At 40.0% G+C, this 14,413-nt stretch overlaps 1 protein-coding gene across 9 annotated transcripts in view; it reads right to left on the bottom strand.

Moving 5' to 3' along the window:
* Positions 1–14,413, bottom strand: part of NCKAP5 (NCK associated protein 5) — a 617,165-nt gene that overhangs the window by 307,181 nt on the left and 295,571 nt on the right. For all 9 annotated transcript variants that reach the window (XM_081921458.1, XM_081921453.1, XM_081921455.1 and 6 more), the window contains one exon: positions 7,697–7,760. In XM_081921458.1, the coding sequence (XP_081777584.1) occupies positions 7,697–7,760 (64 nt within the window). The remainder of the gene's footprint in view (positions 1–7,696; positions 7,761–14,413) is intronic.

Here is a 14,413-nt window from a genome sequence, read left to right on the forward strand (position 1 = left end):
TCCTAACCTGCTTCATCAGGAGAAGCCCTACACAAGGACTTCCACTTGCACAATATGATCTTCCCCCCATCTTCTATTCCACACCCCAGAAATAAAGTGCAAGTAGATAAATAGGTACCGCTCCGGTGGGAAGGTAAACAGTGTTTCTGTGCGCTGCTCTGGTTCACCAGAACCGGCTTAGTCATGCTGGCCACATGACCTGGAAGCTGTACCCTGGCTCCCTCGGCCAGTAAAGCAAGATGAGTGCCGCAATCCCAGAGTTGTCCATGACTGGACCTAACGGTCAGGGGTCCCTTTACCTTTACCTAACCCACAAAACAGCATGTAGGGGAGAAGGCATATTGTTACACTTGGCAACCTGAAACATTTGTGCAGATGAAATGGTTGGAAGTGGGTAGCACTAAATTGCATCCTGTGATCTATGGAAGGTCGAATGACTGTCTGACTGACTCTCTCATACACACACATACACACAACACGTCTGCTGGCCTCACCTACGCTTCTCCTTTTGGGATGGGATTTGATTTCAAAAATGAATCTGCAATTAACCTTAGCAAAACAGGGTTATACATACATTCACACCTATGCAAGCAGAAAATAACGGAGAACAATCCTGGGGGAAATGTTAGAAGAAATGCCAGACATTTACAATAATATGCTATTCTTTATTAAAGCTACAGCTACTGGAAACCAATTTAAAAACATTGAATGTTGAAAATTCTCTTTTTAAAAAATTGGATAATTTAGTCTTTTGTATCTCATCTGTTAACACTTCATTTACTACTAAACAACATCAATTTCCAAATGACCTTAATGCTTTTGCATCAACAGACTTCCTAGTTGCCCCAGGCAATTGCACAGATTTATCTCTTCTGTGATAGAAAAGCGCTTCCAAGCTGGAGGAGGTACATTGCGCTTCCATGTGTAAGACAGCTATTTCAAAAGCAGGCATGTAACTCCCAACTCCCCCAGTAAAGACCCAGTACGCTGCCGAGAGAACGCACTGGACCTCTCACACAGCCAACTGTGCAGAGTTCAGATGCACTCCCTGCCAGCTGATTAATGGAGCAGCATTAATGTCAGAAGAGGTTGAAGTCGCATAGCATTTGGAGGGGGGAAAAGAGTTACAATAGCAAAGAGAAATACACAGACATTAAGGGAGAAGGTTAAACGATGAAAGCAGGAATCTCTATAGCAATGGTAAGTACTTTGCCCTTACTGTGGTGCTCTGGAATATTGAAAACACTCTGTGTTTAAAAAACAATACAAAACTCTCAACACATGAGCCCTCTTTTGCGACTGAGCTTTAGTCAGCAGCTCTCAGAAAGGGGTCTCTCTCACACTCTCAGAAGATGCCAGGGATTGCATCTGAGACCTTCTGCACGCAAAGCAGTTGCTCTGCCACCGAGCTGTGGCCCTTTCTCCACTATGGTTCAATAGAATCAACATGATCAGTGAAGGATGGGTGATTGCAAGATATATTCCTAACCACTGTCAATCACAAAGAAGCCATTGACTTATTGCTGGTAGTAGGAGGTATGCTTCCAGAAAGAATGCAAATTCATTGGGTATAAGGTTTTGTACGTATATGTCATTAAAGGGTAGTGCTATTAGTGCTGTAGCAGACAAAATGTTGGACTTGAACTGGACTCAATTGCCTGCTCAACCACCAAGTAAATAAATATTACAGTTTCCCGGCATAACAAGAAAGCTGATATGAATCGATGTAAAACATCTCTTTACAATATGCAGCACATCTTAAATAATATTTTATGTTGTTATTACGAAACTGCTTTGAATTGTATTATAGTACAGTCGAACCTTGGTTCTCGAACTTAATCCATTCCGGAAGTCTGTTCGACTCCCCAAAGCATTTGAAAACCAAGGCGTGGCTTCCGACTGCACTCAAGGAGAGCTTCCTGCACTCAAGTGGAAGTCGCATCAGATGTTCAGTTTCTGAAAAATGTTTCGAAACTGGAACACTTACTTCCGGCTTTTCAGCGTTCAGGAGCTTCCTGCAGCCAATCCGGAGCCGTGCCGGCGCCATGGAAGTCAGTCACAATGGTTTAGCGCGGGGACTGACTGAGCAGGCCGCAGGATCCACAAGGTTCGCGGGCTGGATTAACAAGCCCAGTGGGCCGCATCCAGCCCGCGGACCTTAGTTTGCCAACCCCTGCTCTAGCTCTTACACTTCTACGGTTTCCCCAGTTTAATATTCCACCATTAATCCTATACAATTTTCACAGAGTCCCATTGAACTCTTGATTTTTAGTTCTTTCACAATTTCTCTAATCTTTTACCCAGTTAAGCACTTTTCAGTCATTTTGTGTGTAGACTGAACACACACGGAGTGGGGACAAAACTGCATCACCAAGCGTTCCCCCCCAAAATGTGTGTACAGTTGACTCCCTTGAACAGTGTGGGCTGCAACATAGGTGTGCTTTAGTGGGAAATTCCTCAAATTAGGGGCCATCCAGAGTGACTTTTCAGCATATGCAAAGGAAAGGGAGGCACTGACCAAGTTAGCAGTCTTCTGCTGACCCTAGAACTAACCCCTTTCAATGTACTGTATCATTCATAGCTCATTTCAAATATTTTTAGATGGAAAATTCACTAAAGAAAATTACTATTCTCCCCCTTCCACCAAACCAGGCAATGCAGAATTCTCCAATTAAGGTGACACTTAAATAATGGCTCTATGTGAATGCATTTTTTTAAATGTAATGCATCCTTTTAATAAGCACAGTGTAATGAAACTGGCTGGCATAGGACCCAAAAATAGATACGCATTAACTGGAGCATATCCAAAAGCATATGAATTGCGCCATTCGATATATCAGAAAGTCAGAACGTAACAGTTATGTTTTCAAAAGGGCACCTTATTAAACAAAAACTCCCAGGAAAAATCATTTCCCCCCATCATTTTTTTTATTGAAAGTTCAATCTTGCTAGATAAACAATCAGGTTTGGCTTTTCATAATCTAGACTTTTCATTATATCTCTCAATAACTCAATTCTCAAGAACTCAAGGAAGTAGCATCTCAAATGGCACAGCACAATTTATTTAGGGTTCTTTGTATGCTCAACCTTTTTCTTTCCCCTTTTTTAATATAGTGGGCTATATTTTTTGCCAGAAATTATGGTACAGCAGTGATAGGGATGATCACATTGAAACTCATTAATATAACTTGTTTTCCTATTATTAGCACCATCTGAGCCTGTTGAAAGTCTTAACCAGGGCTTTAATTTTTCCCAGGAGGGCTTTAAATTAATTAGAGGTTTACATGCTAACAAAGAATCTGATACATTCATAAATCAATCTAACGCTGAAGGATTACGAAAAGGGAGGGGACCAATTCAACTGGGATCTCATATTCAGTTAACATGGTGTGTTTCTACAAAAGGGTGCAGGTGTGAATTAGATGGATACAGAGAAGAAGCCACGATAATCACTTTGTATCACTTAAACCCACAGTGGGGAACACAGCAAATAAGGGCTTCTGGCCCACCCTTAGTGACATCTACGCCAACATGAAAGGGAATATCACACAACTGATTCCATTTTAACCTTCATAAATAAATAGCATGAATGCTACAGGCCATGGGACAAAGAAAATGCAATAAGAGCTAATGTTGTTAGGAGGAGACATAGGATTTTGAAATATGCAAAGAATAGGAGTATGAGCCACAAATAGTAGATGAAATAATACTGAAAATCTGACTTGTGCTAAAATATAAATCATTACAAACACATGTGACTTGGGACCTACTGGTGAAGGGCAGGTATTAATAATAACAATGTAATAATAATAATAATAATAATAATAATAATAATAATAATAATAATAATAGTGGCTGCTTATATTCTTCAGTTATATTAGGTATTTTGTTTCACTGAAGACACTATTGTTTTTCTACCATAGGAAACAATGCGGTGACAAGTTATAGCACTAGCTACAAAAGAAGCGATAATGTGCATGTAATTGTCTGCTGAATTGTGGCCACATGCAAATTTAAGGACATGTCCACAATGCTGCCATTCCCTCTTCTCAGAGATCCTGGGACACTGTATTTCTGTAAGTGATAGCGCTAAAGATTTCTCAGCATCTAACCCAGTGTTTTCCAAACTTGGATCTCCAGCTGTTTTTGGACTACAACTCCCATCATGCCTAGCTAGCAAGACCAGTGGTCAGGGATAATGGAAATTGTAGTCCAAAAGCAGCTGGAGACCGAAGTTTGGGAAACATTGATCTAACCCAACTATAACCCAACTACAATCCACAGAAGTCTGTGGGGGAAAGCCATGACAGTTAAAGGTAGTGCTGGTCCCTGCCCCAGCACAAGTTCTATAGCTAGTCCCAACCTGCAATGGCAGCAGTATTTGCAACCTCAAGATGCCAATCTTCGTCAAGATGCCCACTAGGCCTGGCAAACTGAGAAGGACAACCTTCCAAACTCCACCTTTCGCCAACTTAGGCACAAATAATTATCTTATGCTCACCTTCCAGTCCCCCATCTTACTCATCTCTGTTTCCTTCCTCCTTCTCTTGTATCTGGGGCTGTTAAACCATGCCAGTTCCTGACAGAGCCAAGTGGACCATGACATTTCAAAATGAATCTGAGTCACATTCAAATACAGGGAAACTTGAACAGCCTTTCCCCTCTGACAAGAAATGTGTTCTGTAAATGCAACTATTATACAGGTGCCACTTATTTGTTCTGAGTATGAGCATGTACTGTTTTTGACAGGTATGTGAAACCACCTTTGTGCTGCAAATGCTACTGTTATACTGGTCCACTAATTTCTGCTGCAGTGACTCCAGTGTACTACCTGGGATAGTGTCACAACCTTTTCTTTCTTACAAATGCTACAGATGAAATGTTCAGCTGGTTATAGTCAGAAGGGAGATTAACACCGAACTTTGTACAAATGGAATAAAATCCCACACGGCATGTTCTTAACACTATTCATGTTGAGAAAGCAACAGTATAAACTAGAAACTGTTTTCTATGCAGGCATGAAAATTTTGGGACAAATGGAAAGTGCAAGACGCAGAGGTCAAAAAGTTCTCATGCTACACATTCTTGCTTCAGATCTACAGGTGTTGCAGAGATACAGGTGGCAAATATTAAAAAGCCAACTATAAATTCACTATTACAAGTCACAATTGAAAAGGGCGCTTTTCACTTCATCTGTTTACGAATTGTGTTGATCAGGGAAAGTTCCAATGAAAGTTTCCATTTTCTATTTAAACAAATACATATGTGATATTAAAGAACCCTCCTTGATAGAATGATTACGGAAGTCTACCAAAATGGATTCAAGAACCATCCAGTGTATCATAGACCAGATATACATTATTGGGTGATTAGATTAGATACACCTTATCATTTGATTAGATCATCCTTACATTCTGCCATTGTCTACATTCAGACACAGCTTTAGGAGACTCTTAGCCCAGAGGTTGCATGGGTTCCTTTTTAACCAGAGTCTTGTTATCTGTAGAAAATGACAATCATGTAAATGGATTTATTGGTGCTGACCTATAAGCAAGGGACCAATGCTTCAGATCACGGTGCCTGCTCATTGCTGCTTTTCATCCTCAGTGAGTTCAGACCTACCACTGAGCACCAGGAGCAGCAGGGTGCAGCTTCTCTTGCCTGAGGGCTAAGAGTCAACATCATCAGAGGGCCTAGCACTGATATTTGCCACAGCCAGGCCACACAAGTGGTTAAACTGCGAAAGACGCTGGTCGCAATTAGCATCCTGCTGCTGCAGCTGCAGCTTCTGTTCAAGCAGTCACTACTAACACTCAGTTCAGCAGCCCAAGGCATGCTCCAGCCAATCCATGGTGTGATGAAACTCAGGAAACTGACACATCCTTACAACAGCACCTGCCCAAACAGGTATTAGGGTGCAATGCCGAAGGTAAGTTCTTCCACAAGCTGCACTTAAAAACAGTATGGCTTCAACCCATGATGCACTAGATGAGAGTTGGGTGCTTTTTAGTGGTTTTCAGCTCTTTCTGTGTGTGGCAGAATTTACTCATGGCTTTTTTTTTTTCCTTTCTTGCGTTGCCTACTTGTGGCTGTTTTGGATTTTAATGTTAGATTTTACTATATTTATTCCATTTTTATTTGCATACCAGCTAGAAAATTTGTGAAGTGACAATGCGCGTTTTCACACTGTGAACTGAAGTACTTTCTCTTCTGCCCACTTGGGAGTTCCTTGAAGAGAGTTTTGTATTTTAATAGTGGGAAAGGTAGCATTTGTGTACCCCTGGCATAAAGATGAATGACACCTCTGGCGAACCAACACTTGGAGCCCCCATATCTGACCTTAGATTCTTATTGCTTAAGTGATTTTATTTATTCATTTAAACATATTTTTATTAAAGATTTATTGGTTTACAAAAGTATGTGCAATGTCTCTTTTTTCAAGTTACATTTTTTGAGAAACTGTGTGTTACCTAATAATTGCATTCAAAACCGAATTGACAAATGAAGGGCAAACACAAGATAGTGAAGTATGAAATACCAATAAATGAGAACTCAACTTCAACAAACATGCAATTAGTGTTTAGGATGGAACTTACAGATGCGAACGTGTGTGTGTGTGTGTGCTTCCAGATCACTGCAAGGAAAATAAGTCCCACTTCAAATATAATTTATTTTACAGTGAATCAGAAGTAGGTCGCTCATATTTCTGCAGTTTGCTTAAATGCAGTAATATATGAACTGGTGCTAGTGCCTGACCATCAAGTGTATTGCAGCTCCTGTAAAGGGAAAGGCAAAGTGTAGCAGGCATGAAGAGCCTATCTCTTGAGAAGATCAATAAGCAATAAAGTTGATGCTTTAACTGCAGTCAGGGACAGTCACCTCACCTGACCTACCACTGTAAAGAGGCAGCCTTCCTTGACCGTGGACTGGCTGATCTCTGTAGTACTGCCTTTTTTAAGAGCTTGGATGGCCATCATAACTAGAGACTGCCAGTTCAAGACCTTGTGTTTGCATTTTATAATGCATGCTTGTATATGGGTATGAGAAATGACAGAGAGGGATGGAGCCTTTCGTTTTTAATCCTTGGGTTTCACTTAGCCAACACAGGAACATTATCTTCATCTGGGGGGGGGGGAGAGACCAATACAATCAGGCTACATTCAGAAAGGTATTGTATAGAAAGAAAAAGTGCAAGAAGGCTCACTAAAACTGTGGTCACAGTTATAAACCAAGCTACTGCCAAGTTCTAGCTTCATACTGTAACAGCAGGAAAATGATTTCCATGGAGTATGGAAAAGGTGAATGGAAAGAAAGACTTAAGAATGAGCATGATCAATCTTTCACATGTTTCCATGGTTTTCTTTGTCCATTCTCCATAGCTAGCACTGGGTGATTAATTACTAATGAAGTGTATGTGATTTCAATCTTAAAATTGCCTATTTATGCACCTAATGAGCATGATTTTTCATATGGTCATCAGCAGTCAAAGCAAGCCATTATGATGGCCGATAATGTTTTCCTGGGATTCTCTACTACTTCCTGCTATCAAAAGAAGTGATCTCTTTCTAAGCGGTGTTATGATTTCATCATCTGTAAAATCGTACGTTTACATTTTGATTGTAATCACAGACAAAGCCAGTGTGTGTGAAGCCTGAATGGGAACAGGACAAATCACAAATGCAAAGCCAAAACTTACCATTGTTCTGTCACTCTTACTTCGCGCAACTTCCTGCTGTAGACGAGCCACAGACAGCTTCTCCCTATGGAAAGAAGAAAAGCATAAAAAGGAGCTCGTTTTTCACTAGCTGGGAAAATGTATCATTTGTATGTCACCATAGCATTCTTGCTCATCAACGCAGCAACCCCCCTTGGCAGAAACTGATTTATCTGCCATATTTTATAACATATATTTTAAAGCACTTGTATGCTTTTGTTGTATTTCTTGACAGAGAAATTGATACATATAAGCACCAATTATTTCCCAAGGTGTGGGAACCCAAAAGTGGTTTGCGATCATAACTGTAAGTGAAAACTCCACTTTTGGTATACAGTATTGTTTAATAAATGGTCTATGGCTCTGCATATGACATTTATTCTACTCTGTGATAACATACTTACTTCCCTAACTTCTGCAACAAAAGTAAAGTAGACTTAAAAGCAAACTGAAAGGTGTTTTTAAATACCAAAAACATGAACTTTTTCAATACCAAAAATATGAATTTTAGAAGAAATGATAACCCATCTCTTTTAAAAAGAAACTCCATCTCTGTATCATTCATTTCAAAGCATCTTAAGAGAATAAAACAGGATGCATGATTGGGGAGCAGCAGGAGTTGTACTGTTCCTATATATGGTCCTAAATCATGTACACAACCCTGAAAATGCATAGAAATTGTACAGATGGCCGAGTTAATGTGGACCTGTCTTTCCATGTTCCCTCAACCATCCCTATACCCATTTTGCATGTCCATAAAAGTTTGTACACGTAAGTCCATACAAAAAACATGGCAAATGACCACATGTAGGGATTGTACAATCAAGTGGATACATGTGGGACTAATCACCATGCTCCTACCCCCTCCCTACATGTGTTCTTCCCTAACAGTCACAGGTTTCACAGGCAAAGATAGCTCCACAGAGGTTCAAGATTTGTTTTTTTTTTTTGCAATCATCAAATGATTTTAATTGCTAAGTTTTAAGAGTCCAGTAAGTCTCCGGGATAAAAAAGAAGAGCAAGAGAAAAAAGCAGCTAAACAAACAAACAAACAAACAAACAAACAAAAGGTCACATTTCATCACTTTACTCTCCCTTTTTTGTTTGTCCTCAGTGTCTGGTCACAAAATAAAAAAGAACACAGGATATGACCAGATGGAAGCTCAATGATAGAGAACTCCATCTTCCAGCAAGCTGACACATGCCTTTTTACCTTCTGCAAAAACAGCATCCTATGCAGAACTTGGATTTATGAGACCCTCTACACTTTTATTCACATTGTTTCTTGCCCCCAGAGTTGTATAACATAGCAAAGAGACCTTCACTCGTTTTTTTCTCTGGCCAGCCTTGAGGCACAAAATGCTACCTTGGCTGCAAAATCCAGAAGGTTCTTTGCAGCCCCAGAATCTGTACTTTTTATTTGAGGGGTAAGGAAGCATGAATTCTTTTAGTCCCTGCACACACTGACTGCATCCCCAGAGATGCTCCTCTGGGCTTTCTCCATTTCACTCTTGCCCCCCGCCCTTTGATGTGTTGCGGCTGTGCTGGACACACAGGTTGTGTCTTCTTATGCAGCGCTAAGTCAAAAAGGTTCAAGATTTGTTGTTGTTTAGTTGTTTAGTCATGTCCGACTCTTCGTGACCCCATGGACCAGAGCACGCCAGGCACACCTGTCTTCCACTGCCTCCCGCAGTTTGGTAACCTCGAAAACACTATCCAACCATCTCGTCCTCTGTCGCCCCCTTCTCCTTGTGCCCTCAATCTTTCCCAACATCAGGGTCTTTTCCAGGGAGTCTTCTCTTCTCATGAGGTGGCCAAAGTACTGGAGCCTCAGCTTCACGATCTGTCCTTCCAGTGAGCACTCAGGGCTGATTTCCTTCAGAATGGAGAGGTTTGATCTACTTGCAGTCCATGGGACTCTCAAGAGTCTCCTCCACCTGCTAAACTCCCAAGACCATTCTCACTTTGCCCAGAGCACTCAAAAAGCTCTGAGAGAAGTATCACTTTGTTCAGCTTGCTTCTAGTCAACGGTACCTCTAAGTGCATCTTGCCCAAATACCGACATAATTTTTTGGAATCAACCCTGCCAATAACAACCGCTATACTTAAAAAACACAGGATACAACTAATGCACACCATAATGACTTCCTTGACAGTTCTACAAGAAAGTTCTTTGAAAGTGTCAACAATGCTGACAGCAACTCCTTCCTAAACACATTCACTGCCAATGAACCCCACTGCGTAGGACTGGATATAGTACGAGTGAGAAGACGGAGCCAGCAATGCTCTTTTGTGAACCAATCTGTTGGGAAGAGCTGTGGGTAAAAAAAAAAGCCTGTAGTGAGGAATAAAAAAGCCTGCTCTATAGAGATTTATGAGGATCCACAGGATACATTGCAACTGATAGTCATTGTGTTTGAAAAGTTATGTCTTCAGACAGCAAACTAGTCTCCTTGTCTTCCCCATAATAGGCAGGAACCAAGTTAATAAATTAGCTTCTTACATATTTATTGCCCATTTTCTCTATGTCTGCAGAGCAATTGGAACCTCTATTTTTAAAAAAAGTAATGCAAATTAAAAACTCTTCATTCTATTCTTTTCTGTGTCCTTAATATGTTATTTTGATTGATAATTTACCCACTCTTACGTGCTGCTTAATTCTTATATGCAGTTTTCCCTTCATTATCAAGCCATATTTTGTGTATCTCAACTTATACACATACCTAGGCTCTCAGTTTGTATGAATACCTTTTGTAATGTTGTTCTTGTTGTTACCAATTTGCTAAGGATCCATCTAAAAATAATGGCCCCAAATTCTACAGAGTTTTCATGGAAAAGAAAAATTACAAGGCAAGTTAAAAGCATTTTTATTTTATTTTTGGGGGAGTCAACAAAACATGGTTCTCCATTTCCATTTCCAGACTTTCAGTATCTCAAAATTGTAGCTAGTATAAATACTGAATGTCACTTACAATAACCATTGTTTTGATTCTCAAGTTTTGAATAAAGTTTCTGTTCTTGTTATTAACCGAACAAGGTACATGGTAAAAGAAACTTCTGTGGCTGTGGGGTTTTCATAAAGTAGATTTATAAATCATACTCTAAACTTTATTTAAGACCTTGATGCTATTTCATTAAAAAGGGCAATCTATAAACTGCAAGTTCAGCACCTCACAGTATATTAGCAACCACCAGCTTCATTTACTGTTTGTTTTTTAATGATGCCCTGCATAAAATGCTAACCCAAGCAAATTACAAAGCAGTTGATCATGTTTTGGGGATTTAGCCTGCAATTCTATACACTCTTACCTGAAAGTATGTCCAGTTGAACTGGAGGGGGCTTACTTTTGAGCAGTCAGCTATAGACTATACGGCTAGTTCTAGCCAATGGTCAAATTGTGCTTCTGTACTGGTTTGCTGCTTTAGTCATTTTTAGGCTGTAGTGGAACAACTCTCACACATGTGAATAATCTTGGACTAAGAAACTAATGCCAAAGGAATTATTCCTTCAGCTCTTTATTCAGAAAAAAATATCTGGAGCAGGGAAGAGGACTGTGGAAGCAACATTAGATTATAGCTGGTAGAAACAATGCAGGCCACCACACAGTTCCTTTCCTTTATCTCAGCTGTCTGTAAATAAAAGCCTCAGCTTTATTCATTCCATGAGGAAAGTGAAAGCACTGATTGACTGCCCCTATTCAATTCTACATAGGAAAGGAAAGGCAGCTAAATGTCTCCAGAGTCTTTGAGAATCCCGAAACCTCATTTGAAGTTCACTAATAACATTTCACTTTCTGACACAATGCTGTTGATTTTTTTTAATCCTCAGTTTTATCCAGCACTCTCAAGTTGCATCAAAAGTTTGAATGTTAGACCACAAAAGCTAATTTTTTATTTTATTTTGAATAACACCTGCAAACATAGTATAGAAACAAAATCAAGCAGCACTCTTTAAACTGATTTTATAAACAAAATAAGTCAACTTAAGTCAACTGAGACTAAAAATGTTTCAGAGTACTACACTTATGATTCAATTTAACTGCTTCTGGGTCAACCAAATTCAGTCCAATATCCCCATGATGAAATACTGACCCCAGTATTTTGATTTGTCCCGTATGATATTATTGTCCATCATTCATCCTAAAACAAACATTAAAGAAAAGTTTAACTTAATGTAAAAGACAACCACACTGTTTTGTCAACTGTGATTCTGGATAGTTCATTAGCTAAAGTTCTATATCAAACTGTAAGGATCATGAGCAGAGTTTAAAGTGTCTATAGAAATCAACAGTGCTAGACTTGGGACTTCACAAATTATATAAAAACAAAATATTATTTAAAATTTATTTGTGTCTCCTCCCTCACTATATATTTGCATGGGCAATAAAACACCCATGTATGCCTCTGTAGCACAAGGAAAACAGTAATAGAAGACAAAATAGGGCATGAAAGGCCAACAGACACACACCCTTTTCTGAAGTGGACCATCATGCTATCTGAGACCACATCATGGTGAATAGGAAGAGGGACAAGGAAAAAACAGAACTGAATCATAAAGATCTTCTCCATGGATGCATGTTATGAGCCCAGAGTCCAGCAGTGGTTACAACATGGAGTCAGAGGCTGCAGACTTTCTAGCTAAGGAGACAGATCAGATGCGTGGCTCTGAACCTGATGTTGAAGGATCAGGAAACAACTGAGTCCAAGGCTGAGGAGTATGAGCCCCCAGAAGAACTTCCTGTATCAGTAGGGCAAGAATTTGGATCTTTATAGGTACCTTCACCTGAGGAACCAAATACCTCCCCCAGTACCTCTACAGTCCAGCAATGTAGGGAATGCACCAGGCTAGGGAACAGAGTGCCCCTCTTCAGTTAGAGGAATGGGCTTTAAGAACCTAGAGTTAGCGACAAGCGGGTGGAACCCAAGAGAGGTAGTCTAAGAGCAGGAGCTTAAAAAGGCTCAGTCTGCTCTCAACCTTTGCTGGAGCAAGTGGCTAACTTGGAACTATCCATGGTCCTGACCAACCCATGCTTCTTTCTATGTGTGATGTGGCATTGGATCAGAACACTGCCATGCAAGTCTCATAATACCAGGCAGCAAATCACATTTTGCATACCCAGTGCAGCCATGCCAAGGCTCCACAGGGATCTCTCAGGTCAACTTATCCCTCTGCTGCTTGTTGTGCATGCTACAAAATCTCTTCTCCTTTGGGAAAGTGAGGAAATAGGAATGGGTAGGGTGCAAGACCCATTTTGAGGAAGATACAGATTGAATGGAGCTGCACCAAACTCAAAATGGGACCAGTCAGTTTGAGTAGAGGGAACTGGTACTCAAATCTTAACCTCTCTTTTATCAGTGTCAAGTCCAGGTTTTGCTGGACCTTTGAAACGACACACTCCACAAACACCAACTTAATCTACCTCCTCAATGCATTAAGTCTAGGGGTCTCTTGTCAGTGACCTCCCTGCTGGGGTGTATGGCCCCAGCAAATGGCAAATCCTTGGCACCAGTCCTGTTCCAGATATCATCTTAGCTCCAATATATACCAATAGCATACTTCGTGGAATCAGTAGCAATTCCTATCCTGTCCCCACATGTAAACACTAAAATTCTACTACACCATTCCAACATATTCATGATTTCTACACGAAATACAAAGTTTAACAGTTGTGCTTTGAAACAATCTTTGTAGAAGTGAAGAAATTAACATATAAGCAATTGTGGGTACTAATAAAGAAAATACCTTTTGTGACACAAAGTGAATTTCCAGATTATATGTGTGTGTGTGTATGTATTTATCTCAGATGTTTTATTAAAATGAATATACTACATGTAGCAAGTTCTATTCTCCTGCAAAAGTAAAATGGGGTATTGGGGTAAGGATCCTGAAAGTAGATAATCTTTTCTGAGCAAAAATTCAAACTATAAAAGGGTCAGACCAGATACATGCACTCTTTTATGCAAGCATACAAATGTATAATAATAGTTCAGGCAAATTGTTCAAGGCTAAAAGAAAAAGGACTTCCATTTTTACCTGTCAAAACCAAGGTTCTGCTTCCGAGAATTGTCTTGCTTTTAGTGTATCTCCATTAGCACACTAATAAGCTCACATTAATAGATTATGCCATTTGCAAAATCATGAATAGTTATACCTATTGGGCATCGATCATCTCCATAATGCTGGCAGGTATGTTAAAGAACCCTAAAAGCAGGGCTGGTTTTTAATCCTGCCTTCTAATGACTCCTCTCATTATAAAAACTCAACTCATCTAATTAGGAAACAAAACTTGTAAGGCCAGTTAGCCACATGGTTCAGGAGCTGAGCATCAGATAAAAAGGTGTCATCTGCCAGTGCAAGGTTCTGCTCCAGAGTAAGTCCCTCAAAAATGACTGGACAAGACATAAGGGAATGCAAAGGGATAAATGGAACATAATAAGGCAAATATGTAAAATAAATCTGATGGAATTGACAGTAAGTTATTGACACTATGACCTACACATTCTAAAAATAGATTGCAGGGCTACCTTCAATAAGTCAATTGCACAGTAAAACTATGTCCTGTTCTGCAGGGCTTGATCCTTATAATCCATACCATTGCGTACAACAGGGACATCAAACATAAAGTGTGGGGGATTTATCAGGCCGTTTAGGTCTCCGCAATGAGGCCTACAGTTCTACTTTACATACAAAAACCTTAA

Source organism: Podarcis melisellensis (assembly GCF_964234715.1).
Source record: "Podarcis melisellensis genome assembly, chromosome: 1".
NCBI classification, from domain to species: domain Eukaryota; kingdom Metazoa; phylum Chordata; class Lepidosauria; order Squamata; family Lacertidae; genus Podarcis; species Podarcis melisellensis.